Source organism: Larimichthys crocea, chromosome I (genome assembly GCF_000972845.2).
Source record: "Larimichthys crocea isolate SSNF chromosome I, L_crocea_2.0, whole genome shotgun sequence".
Classification (NCBI taxonomy): Eukaryota; Metazoa; Chordata; class Actinopteri; family Sciaenidae; genus Larimichthys; species Larimichthys crocea.
The window spans coordinates 28584706-28600748 of record NC_040011.1 but is presented as its reverse complement, the minus strand read 5'-3'; the positions used below and the strand labels follow the sequence as shown (position 1 = coordinate 28600748).

General features: G+C 40.8%; 2 protein-coding genes across 4 annotated transcripts; one reads left to right on the top strand and one right to left on the bottom strand.

Moving 5' to 3' along the window:
• Positions 1 to 3186: 3186 nt before the first annotated feature.
• On the top strand, positions 3187 to 7715 carry ubxn1 (UBX domain protein 1). Of its 3 annotated transcripts, none has more exons than XM_010749672.3 (10): positions 3187 to 3268; positions 3899 to 3963; positions 4052 to 4105; positions 4191 to 4318; positions 5455 to 5536; positions 5718 to 5909; positions 6290 to 6341; positions 6433 to 6555; positions 6781 to 6964; positions 7087 to 7715. In XM_010749672.3, exons 2-10 carry the CDS (start codon positions 3905 to 3907, stop codon positions 7125 to 7127), a joined length of 915 nt encoding a protein of 304 aa, XP_010747974.2. In that variant the 5' UTR covers positions 3187 to 3268; positions 3899 to 3904; the 3' UTR covers positions 7128 to 7715. The 3 variants fall into 3 exon arrangements, with proteins under 3 accessions (XP_010747974.2, XP_027138086.1, XP_027138084.1); XM_027282285.1 differs by lacking the exon at positions 3187 to 3268 and adding an exon at positions 3548 to 3566 and having other exon boundaries at positions 5458 to 5536; XM_027282283.1 differs by lacking the exon at positions 3187 to 3268 and adding an exon at positions 3548 to 3566.
• Positions 7716 to 8989: 1274 nt separating this feature from the next.
• On the bottom strand, positions 8990 to 15583 carry si:ch211-114c17.1 (pre-mRNA-processing factor 39). Its single transcript, XM_010749671.3, has 15 exons — positions 15488 to 15583; positions 14185 to 14435; positions 13883 to 14008; positions 13653 to 13771; positions 13372 to 13539; positions 12967 to 13147; positions 12768 to 12872; positions 12076 to 12193; positions 11836 to 11990; positions 11612 to 11738; positions 11259 to 11530; positions 10168 to 10352; positions 9984 to 10058; positions 9729 to 9900; positions 8990 to 9534 (listed from the first exon to the last, which is right to left on the bottom strand). The coding sequence occupies exons 1-15, from the start codon at positions 15543 to 15545 to the stop codon at positions 9463 to 9465; spliced, it is 2184 nt and encodes a 727-aa protein (XP_010747973.3). The 5' UTR covers positions 15546 to 15583; the 3' UTR covers positions 8990 to 9462.
• Between the last annotated feature and the right edge of the window lie 460 nt (positions 15584 to 16043).

The following is a 16043-nucleotide window of genomic DNA, read 5'->3' as shown; positions in this document are numbered from 1 at the left end:
ATACCACCCACACCTAATAAAGAGAAATATCTTACACCATGTCTTCCTCAGGCTTTTACTGCTTTAAGAAATATGTTACCCTTATGACAGCAATAAAATCAGGGTCATTCATTCAATCAAAGGATTCAAGAGGTTCCAGCTCAGTAAATTTCAGCCTTTAGTGTATTATAATTAATCTTTTACATACAGGTGTTGATATGGCTTTGAACAAGAGTTGTAAACACAAATGTGTATCATTTCATTGTATCCTCTCCTTAGTTTTTCAGAAACATATCATGACTGAGCTTTGACCCTTAACCCTCTCCTTCTGTACAAAACACAGCCATAAAACAATTTAAGGGTAGGTTCACCCCTATTGTCGCCTTCGACTTTGTCCACTCAGATATTTTTATTACCAGATAATTAAACTGTGAAAGTGTTAGTGAGTTCAGAAAATCTGTAAATCTCAGCATTAAAATTACAATGAATGTGTTTGTGATAAAAACACCTTAATGACAAGTCTGAACAGATAGTCTGGTCAGTGCTGTGATAAGAAATTTTGTGAACAATTTATATTTGAATCTTCAAACTTTTGTTACGCAGAATTGACTCAATACTAGTAGATATCTTCACCTTTCTCCTTTTGACAGGAGTCAGATTAAAGTCAGAGTCAAAATCTATTTTTTTTCTACTGATATAAAATTGGAAATGTTGCCCCTCTAGCAGCTGTGCAAATTAATTTCTTGGCAAACACAACCATCCAACAACTGAATTTACAGAATGAAAACATGCTTGTTGCCTGGCAACCAATAATTCCCATTAGGAGCTTAATTCAGTTTTCACTCAATTCATGAATTTCCTCAATAGCCATTTTGGGTCTCTCTTTACAACCGTGATTTTGGATCAGATCAGACATGCTCAATTGCTTTGATTGATTTTTAATAATCAAAAAAAATAAAAGCATGTCCGGTGACTAGCTGCTCAAGTTGGTCGTAGAAGGAGAGCACAGTTAATATTTAATCAATACAAAATACATTACACGATAATCTTGATGTGATTGCAAACTAGTAAAGGTTTTTGTTGTCTCACAGTCTACAAATTAAGTGTAAAGTGACTGACGTATGATGACATAAAACATCAACATTCTTTGAGTACTCATTTTCAGACAGAGCATATAAAAAACTCATACTCACCAAGCAAATGAGGCTCAATTCAGTCATTAATTCTGTGAGAAAAGTCAGAAAAAGACCAATTAAACATGTGAGGTAAAGCAAGTCGAACAAATAAAGGGTAGAAGCAGACAGTCAGTGTTTGAGCTTTAAAAAGAGGAGAGAAGTCAGACAGAGGTGACAGAAGTCTGTCCCTCAGTAATGGTGGACTCGTGAATGAACGCTGCTTAAGACTGTGTGGGGAAGAGGAAACATTAATCATTACACTTACTGTAAATATGTAACAAGCCCAACCTGCCCATAAAAGTCGTCAGCAAATTGCATTGTGTTTGAACACCCACAGACACACACGGATGGGATGAAATCATACAAGATGGAGAGCAGCTCATAAGAGACACCATCCTGCCTCAAAGCACTTCAGCGTCCACACTTAGGCCTCTTCATCTAGTGCAATTGCTTCCTGCCTCTGCTGTCACATTTTCCAAAAACTACTGAGATATTGACGTAATTATAATTTATTAACTGAATAAAATAAATAAATAAATAAATAAATAGAGAGAAAATCAGTCATAGCCGATGCACCCAAAAAGAATACTCTAAAGAATATAACTCTCTTGAACAAAGAAACTACTGAGCATGTTTGAGCTCCACATAAATTAGTCTAAAGGTCCCTCAAAATGTCATATAACTGTCAAAACCTTTATGACATCTACTCTTTTGACCTCTTCTCGTCAGTAATCGATGTATTACCAAGGCCAATAAAGTACACTGATCTATATGCAAAAACAATAAAGTTAAATCATTGTGAGAAAGAAACAGAAAGAGTTTTAGTTTGTCCCAAGGTAACTGCAGCAACAGAAGCATCGGCAGTCTCAGTTATATTTCTTGTGAATAGCATGGAGGAAAACATTAGTAGAAAGTACATTTACTAAAGTAATCCTCCTCTAAAGTACAATTTTGAGGTATTTGTACTTTATTCTTTATCTTTTTGTTTTATGGTACTCTCTACATTTTGAGACAAATAGTGCACTTTATATCCTTTATACTTTATACTGTTGTACCATTTTATAGGTTTAGCTCACAAACATGAGCTCAACTTGCTACAGAATCAAAATGCTCATGCAATCTTGAATCAGTAATAACTCAACAATATAAAATAAATAACGACATAACATGCAAATACAACATTTTGTATGTACAGTATTTTTACATTTGTGTGCCACTTTTACTCAAACAATGAATCTGAGTACTGAATCCACCACTGGCTAATATAATCTCAATATTTGTACAGCACTTTAGCAGAGGAAATAAAAGAAACTGGCGTGGGAATGAACTAGTCTAACAGAGCATTTAGGTAAACCATGTAGATTTAGGACCTTATAAGAGACTGATTCCAGTCTTTCTAGAAGGGACATGAGCCCACGAGAGATTGCATTTGAAAGGGTGTTATCAGAATCAGAATCAGAAATACTTTATTAATCCCCGCAGGGAAATTGTTTTGGTTACAGCAGCTCCCAAACGGTAAGTTAGATGGTAGTAATAGCAAGAACAAACAAAAACATTTGAACATAACATCCCAAGAAAAAACTTTACCACTATACACCTATAAGATATACAATTTAACACTATATACACAGGGTATAGATAACAGTTAACTAAAAACAAAAACAGTAAGATAAAAGCCAAGTAAAAGTAAACTATACGATATATAGATCTAAAACCTTATAAAGAATTTAGTGTTTGAGAGACTGTACAGAGAATATACACTGATTGTTTATATCAAGTAATAATTTACACATATGACCTCTGGGACTCTCTGGCCTTGAATGTTTATTTTGGTTGCTTCAGAGATGTTAATTTATCACAGTGTATGCTGGATATACTCTCTGTTATGTTTATTTTCAAGGTTCATTTTATGTTTATGTATGTATATATGAATTAAAACTTTAAATATGAAACATATACATAAATTATTTATAATATATTACAAACTGATTTATGAAGTAAACAAAGCTGGAAAAGGCAGGTTGGGGGGAAGGAAAAAAAAATCGCTTTTCTGCAACTCTGCTCTGTTTGACCTATGCGAGCTCCCGTACCTGTGAAGCGGTGTTGACTGATGTGTGAGTAGCTAGCTGGTGTTGTCTTCATGAATGTATTCGCTGATATTACCGCTTTTAGAAATAAAAACAACAGCCCGTCCGTGTGCCTTTACACGTGACACACAAACAAACATTAATAGATGAGGTCACGCGGCGCTCGCACGCGCTCCCGGTCGTCTTTAATCACGCTAGCCAAACGAAGCTAACGTTAGCAACATTGATGCTAATTTTAGCATGACGGCAGTGATCGTGTTTATATGAAGCTGCAGCTGCAGAGCAGCGAGGACACGTGTAATGTCTGATCACGACCTTTTTAATGGTAATGTGAGTTAGCTTCTTCACACGTGACTGGGCTGAAGGATGAGCTGCTGTGTCGACTTCAGCTCGTAAATCAGGGTCGATGAAGTTAGAGCCTGGTCTGTTGTTATAAACAGTAAATGACAGCAGTGCTGGGGCGGTGTTCAACTGTTTAGCAGTCCAGGGTTCAAACCTGTGGCTCTTTCCCGCATGCCATCTCTCTCTCCTCACATTTCCTGTCACTCTTCTCGCTGTCTCTATCAAAATAAAGCTTGAAAAAGGCCCAAAAAATAAATAAAATAACAGTAGTGCTGCAGTATATCTAACACGAGTTGTGTTTAAAATGTGTTTCAGGTCAAAATGGCAGAGCAAACAACACTAGAGAGCCTGCTGGAGATGGGCTTTGAGAGAAACAGAGCGTGAGTGGCACCAGACAATACACAGATTTTAAAGTACACACTTTTCAAAGTAAAACTGTTTAACATCAGCTCGTGTTTTTTTTTTTAGGGAGAAGGCGGTGGCCAAAACAGGAAACCAGGGAATAGAGCAAGCCATGGACTGGTGAGCGTGACACACAAACTGCCAGCGTGGACCCGGCCTTCATCTGTCCGCTGCTAATCAGTGTGGTGCGATGTGCTGTCCTCAGGTTAATGGAACATGAGAACGACCCAGACATCGACGAGCCCTATGTGCCGCCTGTGGGGAACGTCCTGGGGGGAGCAGCAGACGGCCAGTCCACCGCTGAACAGCCAACACTAGCAGACACTGCTGAAGGTCTGGATCTGTTGTGCCGCTTGGGGGGACAGGAAGGGGCCTGATAGTGTGATGGAAGCAGCCAGACAGACACACAGACACCCCCATGAAAGTCACCTAGGGATGTACAATGTGGCTGTGAGATATATATATATATATAATAATAGATATATATATATATATAATATATATAGATATATATAGTAGCCATTAGGGCATTGTGGGAGATGTAGTTTTTGTATGAAGTTTCTTCATTTGTCAGGTATTTATTTCACATCATTAGACAAAAAACAGACAACCTGTTCTGGTTATTTTATAATTTATTTAGTTTCTGAATAGTTTTTCTAGAAACTTACAATATCGGGACATACACTACATAGATCACCTGCCACAAAGGTTTGATATAGTAAAGTAAAGTTTGGTACAGTCAGAGGGCTGATTGGTTGTAGAAAGTCCTCTAGTAGTCTTTTGTATGAAGGGTTTACAAAAAAAAAAGTTTTACAGCAAGAGAAATACTATACAAAAGTAGTTACGTAAGAATAGTCATTAGTAAAATCAACTGGAAGATTAACATCAAAAGCTGTGCTGTTAACAAGCTGGATTTAACGGGTGTGTTTCTTTAACAATGCTATTCATAAAACTTCAAACAGAAAATGGTTAGTTTCAGTTCAGTTGCTGGAAATGGATCACAGGATACGAGCTGAACAAAAACCTGAAGAAAAACAGGTTCCCAATATGTTTAGAGGCCAGCATCAAGCACTGCTGCCGTTCAGTAATAAAAAAGCACTAAAAAGAGCAATGAGGGTTACAGCAGTATTCTCCCATCATGCAACTTAGTAGGAACATCGACTAAATAGTTTTAATCATTTAATTTTTCTTCTTTTGGGACAAATTTCAAATGTAAATAATAGAGTTGGTGTCGGTCTGTGGTAAAATGGCCATTATTGGAGGAAAGAAGAAAAGTTAAATTAGGTTTCATGGTAGTTAGTCACTGCTGATTTACAGTGAATATGATGTCAGTTAGTTTCTTTCTGTCTGTGTGTGCATGTGACTTTACTCTTTAGTTTGTGGTTGACAGGAAAACATTTTAATACTCCACAATGTATAACTCTTTCTCTGTTTCTCTTTTTTTTCACCATCTTGTGTTTTGACTTCAGAAGGAGACGGCAGCAACAATAATAGCGAGGAAAGTGAAAATAAGTCAATGTCAGAGGAGGAGAGACTTGAGCAAGTTAAAAGGTCAGAGCACACACACACACACCAAAAACACCTCATCTCTCCAGTATGACTGTTTTGTGCTCGTAGCCAAACATACTCAGGAATAACTTCATTTTTTTGTTCATCGCTTCTATGAGTAAAAAGGCAAACGTTGCCGTCCTTGTATGTTGAACTGATTCCTGCGTTGGTGTCTGTTATTCAGGCTAGAGGAGCTGATGCGGGTGAAGCAGGCGGAGAGAAGAGAGCGAGAGCGGGAGGAAGAGTTGGAGAGGGAAAAGCAGCGGAGGAAACAGGGCCAAGAGCTGCAGCAGATTCGCCAAAAGCTGCAGGATGATGATATGAAAAAACTCGCTGATCAGCGCAGAAGAGAGAAGATGGAGGACAAACTGGCAAGGTAAGATATTCATTATAACACGTTTTTTCAGATAATGATATTTAACAGTGGTTATCATAGTCAAACAGAGATAACGGAGGCATTGTTTCCGAGAGGGCCAAAGGGAAATGTAAATTATTAGCCTGATAATCAGACTGAAATAATGAAAATAATAATAACTATTATTCTTACTTCTTTGTTCTGTATGCTCAGAAAATGTTGGTCTGGAACCAGAGTAGCAGATGACAGTTTAAAAATAAAATCAAGGATGGCTGAAGTTTCTTAACTCTTAAACAGTGAGAGGAAATGAAGAGAAGAAACTCAAAGTGACAAATTGTACTGTTGGACTGCTGTGCATTCTTCGTGGCTGTCACTGTGTTGCTTGTCTTTGTCCCTGTCAGGCAGAGGGTTAAAGAAAAGATCGCACGGGACAGAGAGGAGAGAGCACAAAAGGTAACCCAACCATCGGCCTAGTTATTTGTCCAGCGTCTATTGTCCTTTTTTTCCTATTCACTTCATAATCAGATTATTTCTTTTTGTTTAGTTTGGTGGCGGTGGAACGCCGAGTGCAGCTGCATCGTCCCAACCTGCCCAGCCCAGCCCGTCGTCGCCCACCAGTCACGGCCCCCCACCTACTAAGAAGGAGTATGATGAGTCCAGGATACAGGTACAGGCTTCAGACACACACACCTACATGCTGCTCTTCACGCCGCTGATGTACAGAGCACACACACATGCAGACAAACAGACACGAGTGTTTCATCCTTTGTTTTCTGTCACAAACGTGTATCAAAATAGCACATAACATTTATGTCCCAACATGTTTCTCATCTGTCACCCACTCTTTCTCTCCTCCTCCTTCACTTTGCTGTTCCACTTCTTTACTGCAAAGGTCCGTCTGCTGGACGGCTCGACCATCACAACAGCCTTCAAGGCTCAGGAGCCGCTGGCGGCGGTGCGTGTCTACGTACAGATGAACAGCAACACGCCTGAGGGTCAGGACATCTCACTGCTGTCACCCTACCCTCGCCACGAATACACCGAACTGGACATGGAGAAGCCCCTCAAAGAGCTGGGTGAGCGCTGGACTGGGAGCTACATTTGAATATTGACCATGTTACTGTAATATTATATAATAAACCATCCAGTCAGCAGCTCTGTCTGACCTTTGTCATGACTTTCCATTGTCTGCTTTCAGGTTTGGTGCCTTCAGCTGTGCTGGTTGTTACCAAAAAGTGAGATCAGGAGGACCTGCTCTGTGAGCCTACCTCACCACCTCCACTACATCAACACAAGAGACACCAGTCTGATCCAGGAACAGAGCCGCCACCTTTTTAGTATCTCTCAATAAGCCAGCTAACTGAACTGAAGCAGACAGATGCAGCTCGAGGCTGCGTTCAGATTGTGTTTTAACTACTTTTAAGACGTTGGGGGGAAAAAAACGGTTGGTTAACTCGCTGAATGATGCCTTATGCCATTCTGGGCTGATTGATTTCACTTGTTATTGTTTGGTTTGTGTGAAGTGAGACTGACAGTGACTTTTACAAAGTGAAGCTAGCTGGCTTCTGATGGATACTGCTTCATCGTTTTCAACAACACATTTATAAAAAATATAGAAAGACGCAGTACAGAATTGTTTAATTAAAAAAACAAAAAAAAAAACATGTTCAGTTGGTTCTGAAAGGGCCTTAAATGAAATCCTCACGATCTTCCTGATTTTGTGACATTCTACTTTACCAGTTTTTTTTATAAGTTAAAATATATTGACAGTTATGTCTGCATAATCACCGAGAATCTACTCAAAATAAAGATGACTCAGAATTACAATGGTGGACTCGATTTTCTACAAGTCATATGTGTGACCTTCCTTAAACGAAGGCTGGTGGTATTTATTAATATTCTTGTTATAAAAAGAACATAAACAACATTGAAGTGATTGTTTGTGTAGCCTGATATATCTTCATCTGTGCCATAGAGCACCAAAGATTTACTCCTGTTTGAGTAACATTTGCTGAAAACTACAAAGCTGTTTCAGGAAATATTTAGCCCTTTAAAAAACAACTATATATCTGTGACCCATTTTTACAGGTTTACGTCCTCAGTAGAAGACGTGTGTGGAGACAGATGGACACATTGTCTTTCTTTTCATGTGTTTTGTTAACTACAATATTGGCAGCATTATTCTTTAACAAATTAAATCAACACATATAGACGGTTGAACAAGTGCACAGATTACAAAAGGTTGTGTGGAAACAATAGAAAGATCCACGGGCCACTGCACCACTCATTATCAGGACTAATCCGGGGGATTGATTTCAAAAGAGAGATTCATAAAGACCGACACTGAACTCTCATCATAGTCGAGTTATGTGGCATGGTTGGTTTCAGGCGTTTTATTGAACCACGTAATACTGGAATAGGCCAAAGTCTAAGAGTCTAAAAAGCACTAGCTGAACTCCATGACATAGAAAGTTAGAAGTGAGATATCAACAGGCCTTTTTCACAGGAGACATTTTGACATGTCACAGTAGGAAAAGCACAGGTGTAAATAATGCTGGCTCACCGTCTTACCTTACCGGAACAATTGACTAGGAACAGATCCATTGTTAATGTCTGCTGTAAAAAAGGCCTGAAGCTGGTAAGTTTCAGACGCTGTAGTCTAGTCAGTTTATCAAACTAACAGGCAACAATTAAAATCAGGAAGGAGCGTACTCTCCGCATTTCCTTTACATTACATCTCTTGCACTCTTTAAGCTACCAGCCTGGAGCAAAAGTCGGTTAAATTCACTCTGAGACCTTCTCCCTCACCGTCCGTGTGTGTAAGTGGACTGTTGCCAATGGCTCTTTAAGAAGAAGGTTTGATTGCTTAGCCTGCTTATGTGAATTTTATGGACGTTTGCTTTTGAATGCTGGCACCCTAAAGGTCTTGTGACTATAAAACTTAGCTGATGATCAGACAGAAAATTTCCCAACTTGCTGTAGATATGAGCATGCTGTAGCTTTTTCCTCCCACAGACCAAAAAGTTTACGTGTCACAACTAATGAGTGATTTTTCATCCTGGTTCTTGAAAGTACGAGCAAAACAGACATACGACACAAAATGCTGTGGCACACTATAAAACACCTTTATATACATTAGAAAAAAAACAACAAAGCCTATTCTGGAATGGTACAAAAATGTCAGTCATACATCAGCTGTAAAGTTTGATAAACTTAGATGACTTTAAAACAGGAGCAAAGCTTGCAAACAAATACAAAAATATTTCTGATTAAAACAGAGACACTGATGTACTGAGAATGGGCGATTCCTTTTTTGTTTTGTTTTTTTATCTTTCCACCTGTCCCTCCGAATCAACACTGAAAATGACACGACATGTTAAAAACAACTCCGGCCCCAGATTCCAGGACAGTGAGGTAACTCAGAGGACGGACGGAGCGGAAAGGATGCTGGGTTTTTTTTTTTTTTTTTAGCAGGTGGACTGACAGAACTTGATGTTTCAGTTTGTTGTTCAGCTCGTTCAGGGTCAAACTGCCTCATGTGGCCTCTTTAGTGTCACAGTCACTGTTGTTCACTTTAACTAGGAGGATAGTAACCCTGGTTGTAGTTCCAGGTGTTCTGGTAACCGTAGCTGCCGTACTGCGGTTGCTGGAAAAGAATCACAACAAAAACAGGTAATAAGACTCACAGAACATCTCAGAAACTGAACTTTGCTATAGTGTACCCACCCGAATCCTCCTATACAGTCTGTTTACCTTCATTTGAACCATTTTTTCAATCACTGATCTAAAATTTTTTTTATCTAAAGACTCATCCTCTATTTGTAAAATCTCAAATCTTACCTGGTACCAGCTGCTGTATCCCCCGTAGCCGGTCTGTGCGGTCATGTCGGCGCCCATCACAGGTGGAGGGGGCGTGGTGATGGGGACGTGTGGCATGGTAGGTGGAGCTTGTGCAGACACAGCAACAGCGGAGCCGTCGTCACTTTTGCTCAGCTTTTCCGAGTCCTCGTCCCTAGAGATCCAGTCATTCATCAACCAGTCCAACATGAAACAAAGGGATCAAACCATACGCTACTTTATGATTTAACTTCTCACCCGTTCTCTGCTTCTCTCTTTGTTCCACCCAGCTCCCTCAGCAGTTTCTGATGCTCCTCATAGACAGTCAGCACACTGCAGACAGACAACAAAAAAACAAGATTGAATGAATAATAAATGCTTTACATGAGCAACTGAATTTAAAATATCTGCCAGAATCAGAAGACTTCAGCTGAACTCTGACCTCTGGATCGAGTTGCTGTAGTCCTCGGCGAACTGCAGGCCTCTCTGTGAGAAGAGGATCTTGGTGTGTGGGGCGAGGGGAGCTGCCAGGGCTCGCGTCACACACTCCTGCACGGCCTCAGCTGAAGCCCAGGGGTCGCCCGACACCTCCAACTCCAACAGGTTCAAGTGCAGTTTATCATTATCCTGGAGGGAGGACACAATAGTTACCATGTGTGTTTCTTGAGTACTGAAATTTGGCTTTTTACTGTTCAAGTGCGAAGGTATGTTTTTTAGTTTGATGGTACCACACTAAGTATTCGTTACGAAGAAAATGGGATGTGATCATAGTGTGATGTCAGGGCACAAATAAACATGAGACTAGGAGTGAGACTTTCTCCCTGTTTTGCTTTAATGTTTTTAGTTAAACCGCCTGCAGCATGAAAATTATCCCTCGTGAGAATGTGGAGTGAAGGACGCCTCCCCTGTTGGCTACTTGAATCAATAATCAAAAAGGATCTCACTGCTGCTTGTTTGTGTCTCTAAAATGGCAGCAGAGCAAAGCGGGCTTGTGGAGTCTCTTACTGACACTGTGAGAGAGAGCCAGGCAAGACGACTGTGTAGCTGGAGCGCCGTCTTGTGGATAGAAAAATAAAACCCTGTTTTTGTTTTTAACTGCAAAGCTTGGCCTGGTTTCTTCTTTTTTATTACAATTAAAAAGAAGAATTGATTTTAAAGGCCGTGGACAGGATTATCCTCCATAAACGAGTTTATGTAAATTACAAATTAAACTAATTGGCCATCAAGTGAAGTCTGTAGATTTTTAAGGAAGGAGGCTCCAGCAGCTGATAGGAGACACTAGCCAGGGTACAGCCGACCTCCCTAAAGTAAGCAGCTGCTGGAGAGAGACAGAAAGCTGAAGGCAACTCCTCATTCTACAGACAGGACGTGCCTCGATGGTCACATGTTTTTGCTATGGATGAGAATCACTACCTGCAACATTTCCCTCTAGCTTGAACTCCTGCTGTTATCACACCGTTAGGACATCAGGTTAAGAGGACAGTGATCAAACCCTGTGGTGGTGTTACTGCCTGAAATGTTTGCAGCTCTTACCGGACTGATATCCAGCGCCTCCTGTAAAACCCTGCGTGCTCTGCTGGGGTTCCTGCCCAGTTTCAGCAGCAGACGAGCCAGTTTGATGGAGTAGAAAGCGTGTAACATGGGCTTCTCTTTGGATTCTGCCACCGCCTCCCGCAGCAAGGCCTCTGAATGATCCAGGTGGCCTGCTCGTCTCTCTAAAGCCGCCCTGCGAAGACGGACCACCGCCAATCCTGGTAGGGTTTTCTCCAGGGCTTCCAGTACTCGTCGTGCCTCGGTTAAGTCACCTAATGGAGAACATGATGGAGTGTTCATGACACACTTTTATAGAAATTCAAGCACTGTTTATGCAGTGTGTGCTGTCGTACCATGCCTTTCCTCAAAGGTGGCCCAGTGCATGTGGATGTTGGGTTTGTACGTCAGGTGAACCTCACACGCTCGCCTGAAAACAGCCCGAGCCTCATCCACATTCTGCGCCTCCAGGTACTGAGTGTACTGAACAACAAAAACAAGAACATGTCACACACTTCAAGCAAACTTCTCTTCTTAATCTAGTCTTTAGGATACATACACAACAGGCAATAACACTTACCCTGGTCCAGAACTCCTCGTACAGAGCACAGGCGATCAGGCACCGCTCAAACAAGATGCGAACCCTGTAGTCGTCATGGGCAACCACAGCATCCTCTGATTCTTCCTGAGGTTGGGCTGTGACCTCTGACCCCTCTGTGGCTGTCTGGTCTGGATCTGGTGGTAGACAAGAGTGTCAAAACACAAGTCCACAGAATCACTGCGACTGTGACAGCTGACAGTATGTTCATTATGTCTTCACCTTGGTTGGGGTCTTTGGTGTCCTTGTTCAGCTGAGCGATCTCCCAGTCCAGGTAGGAGTGCCAGGCCCGCAGCTGGAGGCGGTCGAGTGGCTTGACGTGGAAGTACGGACGTTTGATCTGAAGATCAGAGGAAGAAAAAAATAAATGAATCAGTTTCTGATGCAGCAAGTTCAATAAATAAACATTTGAAAAAGACAGCAGAATATTTACAAGAAAATTAAATCTGACACTAAAAGAAGAAGGAACATGAAGAAGCATCAATACTATTTCTGGACTTTAGCACAATGGCAATAATCGAGAATTTGGATTTCGGTTTAGAGAAAGGTTTTTGAAACCTGCTAAAATGTTTCTGTAGCAGAGTACTGAAATTGTCATTTCGGAAGGAGAAATTGAATCCTGGTTTAAATGAACTCATTGTTCGATTGAAACAATAATTCAGGTAATCATAAATATCATTTAGGAAAAGTAATTAACATTTGAGTTTAGCTTCTTTGACTAAATAAAAAAAGGCTTCTGGACAAAATGTGTTGCTCAAAGTAAAATATCAATAATCAAAAGTTTAGGGTAAAGTTTCTCAAAACTCAGGTATCAAACTTTCCTTGGTTATAGTTTCCAAAGTAACAATGAATGAATGAGAGGGTGGAAAAAGCACAAGAAGAACAAAGTCGAGTAGAAAGAGAACAAAACTCACAGCGTCTTCAAAGTGCCATCTCTTGCGGACTTCTCCTTCGTTGTCCTGGTAAACTTTGTCCCTGCGGATCAGCACCTGTTCCCTGATCTTCTGCATCAATTCCTCCTAAACACAAAATCATACAAATAATAAATTGGTGTCTCACTAGTATACATGTTACAAACTTATGACACTGAAATCCTGCTGTGATGTTACTCACTGTGTCTGTGCCCTCGGGTGTGGCGGGCTCCTCCTCCCCCGGCGGCCTCTCCGCCTCCTCCTCCTGGGCCTGTTCAGCACGCTCTGCCTTCTGACTCTGACGGCACAACGTCCTCAGCTCCTCGTACTCCTCCGGTGAGAGAACGTCTTTGGGCTCGTGGCTGTTGAGGTGTTCCTTGAACCTGACGGAGAGGGGAGAGAAGAAGACGCAGCAGGATGCAAAATGAGATTAATAGGGAAAGAAAAGAGCAAGAACTAGCGCAGCCATCATCATTATAAAAGTAAACCTGGCACTCACAATAATACATTTAAAATCAATATATATATAATTTCTTTGTGTATATATTTGTTTTCAAGTACTTAAGATTGGCGTACACACACATTTGGCCTGTGTGTGTGGTCTTACTTGTCGTAGTGGGTGTTGTAGAGCTGGGTGGGGACTCTGAGGACTCTGTCCAGGACACTTGTTGCGTTCCTCATGTTCCCCTGTTCCTTCTCCCACTCAATATAAAGATCCCAAAGTCGGTCTGAGTGGAAGTCCAGACCTGCTGCATGAACCGCGTCCTCAAACACACTGAGGGTTGAAGAGGAAACAGATACAGATTTATATATAAAGGTGAACTGACATACTTAAAATGCGTGTGCGTGTGTGTGTGTGTGTGTGTGTGTGTGCGAGCGCTCATCTACCTTCGAATCCGTGTGGGCGACTCGGGCAGGTTCATGTCCAGTGTTCCCAGCAGCAGGTTGATGAAGTGGATCCACAGATCTACGCTCAGAGGGATTACCTGCAAACCCTGAACACACACCTGACAAAAACACATCACAGCCATGAACAGCAGCTCATAAAAACCTGTGAAAATCGCTGCTTAAAATCATTCTTAATTGTGTTGAGTTGTAAACTCTCTCTTCTGTTTTACCTCCTCTGCTTTGTTGTTGTATCCAGCGCGGCGCTCCAGATCAGCGAATTTCTTCCAGTAGCCGTAGCAGAGCGGGTAGCGAGCGAGGAAGGCCTCTAGCGCTCTGCGTGAGGCTGTGACGTGACTCTACACGGAGGAGAGAAAAGATTCAGTCCTTCAGGCTACAGCAAGCTTACCAAACAACGTCTTGTGTGGCCTCATGGGGGCACTACAGGTCAGTATTTCAAAGTTTGAGGTGATATTGCACCATGACGGTTCTATCTTCTCCTCCGTTACTCTCTGTCAGGACAATAAACACGCACCTCTTGCTCGCAGTACTGCAGCAAGTCGGTCCAGCTGGTGAAGTCTTGAGGATTGTCGTGGGCGGCCTTCCACAGGCGCTCAAAGTCTGCAGGTATTTCTCCCTCTTCGTCTTCTGCAGCTGGAGGCATGGAGAAGGAATCGGGGTTTGGGCCTACGGGAGGTTCGGGGGCCTCGGCCGTACTGCCGTTTTCTTCCGACATCTCTACCATCTCGGTCGGAAGCGAGGCAGGATCCTGAGAAGCCTCCATGGCTAAAGAGATCAAAGGTAAGTAAGTACATTAACATAGTAACAGGTAAACGCTTCTTCTTTGCTACTTATTTTATTATTTTAGACAATTATAAATCTACTGGGAACGTTACAAAATGTCGAGAAGATCAAAACTAATTTCAATTTATTTTCACTCAACATGACTGTTACTTCAGATTTCACAGTTTGTTGTACTCTCACTGGGTGATGCCTCACTTTTATGACTCTTTCTTCCTCTTCCTGCCATGTGGCGGCCACACAGACACAAGGAAACACTCGAGTGCTTCTGTTTTTTGTTTTTTTTTGCTCCTTTACTTTGTAAATCATGAAAAACTTTTAATTTAATAGAAGCCACACACACAAAACAAGAATGAATGTAATGTGACGTAATTCATAAACTTTCCAGTTTGTGGAAAAGATGTCAACAACAACAACAACAACAACAACAACATGTGTTGTATCCCAGCGTTTGCATATGCACATGCTACTTTTATATTACGAATACAAACGAGTCAAACAAACTTCACAGGGTCTGATGAGAGAGAGAGATGAGTTTAATCTGTGAGGTGTCAAAGCAGTTATGGAGCTGAACATCTGAGTAAACTATCCAGTGTCCTCAGCATGTGATTCATGCAACAAAACAAACAACAAAACCGGAAGTTTGCGGCTTTTATACTTGAAACGCGAGCTGTGTACACCTGCAGAGGTGTGTTTCATTCACAAAAACCTCAGAGCACTCAGTCCGGACGCGTCAGTTCTCACTAACTTCACTGTCTCTGATGTGTTGTGGACACAGCTCGTTCAATTCGTGCTGAGTTCAGCCAGCAGCCGCTCACACTCATTCAAACAAAGCAGTGCAGAGCAGTCAAAGTTAGAGAGCAGAGCTGCTCCGTGTCCAAGCCACGTTAGCCTAGCCTAGCTCCTGAAGCCTGCCCTTAAAATGCTCCGTGTCGGAGCCTCTAAATATGAAACGCCTGCAGAGGAAACAAAAGCTCAGCCGCGTCTGCGAAACGACACGCTGCGAGCTGTGAATTCACCAGTGTTGATCAAACTACCTGAGGACTCGTCCAGCTCCCCGTTACCGCTCATCCCCTCACTGCCTTCCGCCGCCATGATGGGAAACGTCTCGCCGACGTCATTCACGTGGGACAAGACGCTGACGAAGTCATAAAAATAAAACATGACACTTTATTATTATTATTATTATTATTATTATTATTATTATTACAACAATAATAACAAAACATTATTATTTATTATAATTATAACACTCATTTATATATATTATACAATTTATTTATTTATTTTTTATTTCTTAAAATATTTGTTTATTATAACAATTATTTATTATATCAAATTAGAAAAATTATTTATTTTTTATTTATTATCATGTTTTTTTTTTCAATTGAACAATTATTTATTTTATTTATTTATAGAACAATTGTTTTTTGTTTATTACTTAGGACAATTATTTATTGATTTAAAAGAACAATAATTTATTTATGTATTATTATTATAACAATAATTTGTTTGTTATAATTAGTACAATTATTTATTAATCATTAAAATAACTATTTATGTATTATTATTATAACAATAATTTATTTATTA

Excerpts from the sequence above, each read along its gene's own strand:
- ubxn1 (XM_027282283.1), top strand. Across the intron at positions 5,537-5,717 it reads AGACTTGAGCAAGTTAAAAG|GCTAGAGGAGCTGATGCGGG; the intron begins GTCAGAGCACAC and ends TCTGTTATTCAG. Across the intron at positions 6,556-6,780 it reads ATGATGAGTCCAGGATACAG|GTCCGTCTGCTGGACGGCTC; the intron begins GTACAGGCTTCA and ends TTTACTGCAAAG.
- si:ch211-114c17.1 (XM_010749671.3), bottom strand. The coding sequence starts at position 15,545 with ATGGCGGCGGAAGGCAGTGAGGGGATGAGCGGTAACGGGGAGCTGGAC. Across the intron at positions 12,194-12,767 it reads GATGGCACTTTGAAGACGCT|ATCAAACGTCCGTACTTCCA; the intron begins GTGAGTTTTGTT and ends TCTGATCTTCAG. Across the intron at positions 11,991-12,075 it reads CACCAAAGACCCCAACCAAG|ATCCAGACCAGACAGCCACA; the intron begins GTGAAGACATAA and ends GTCTACCACCAG.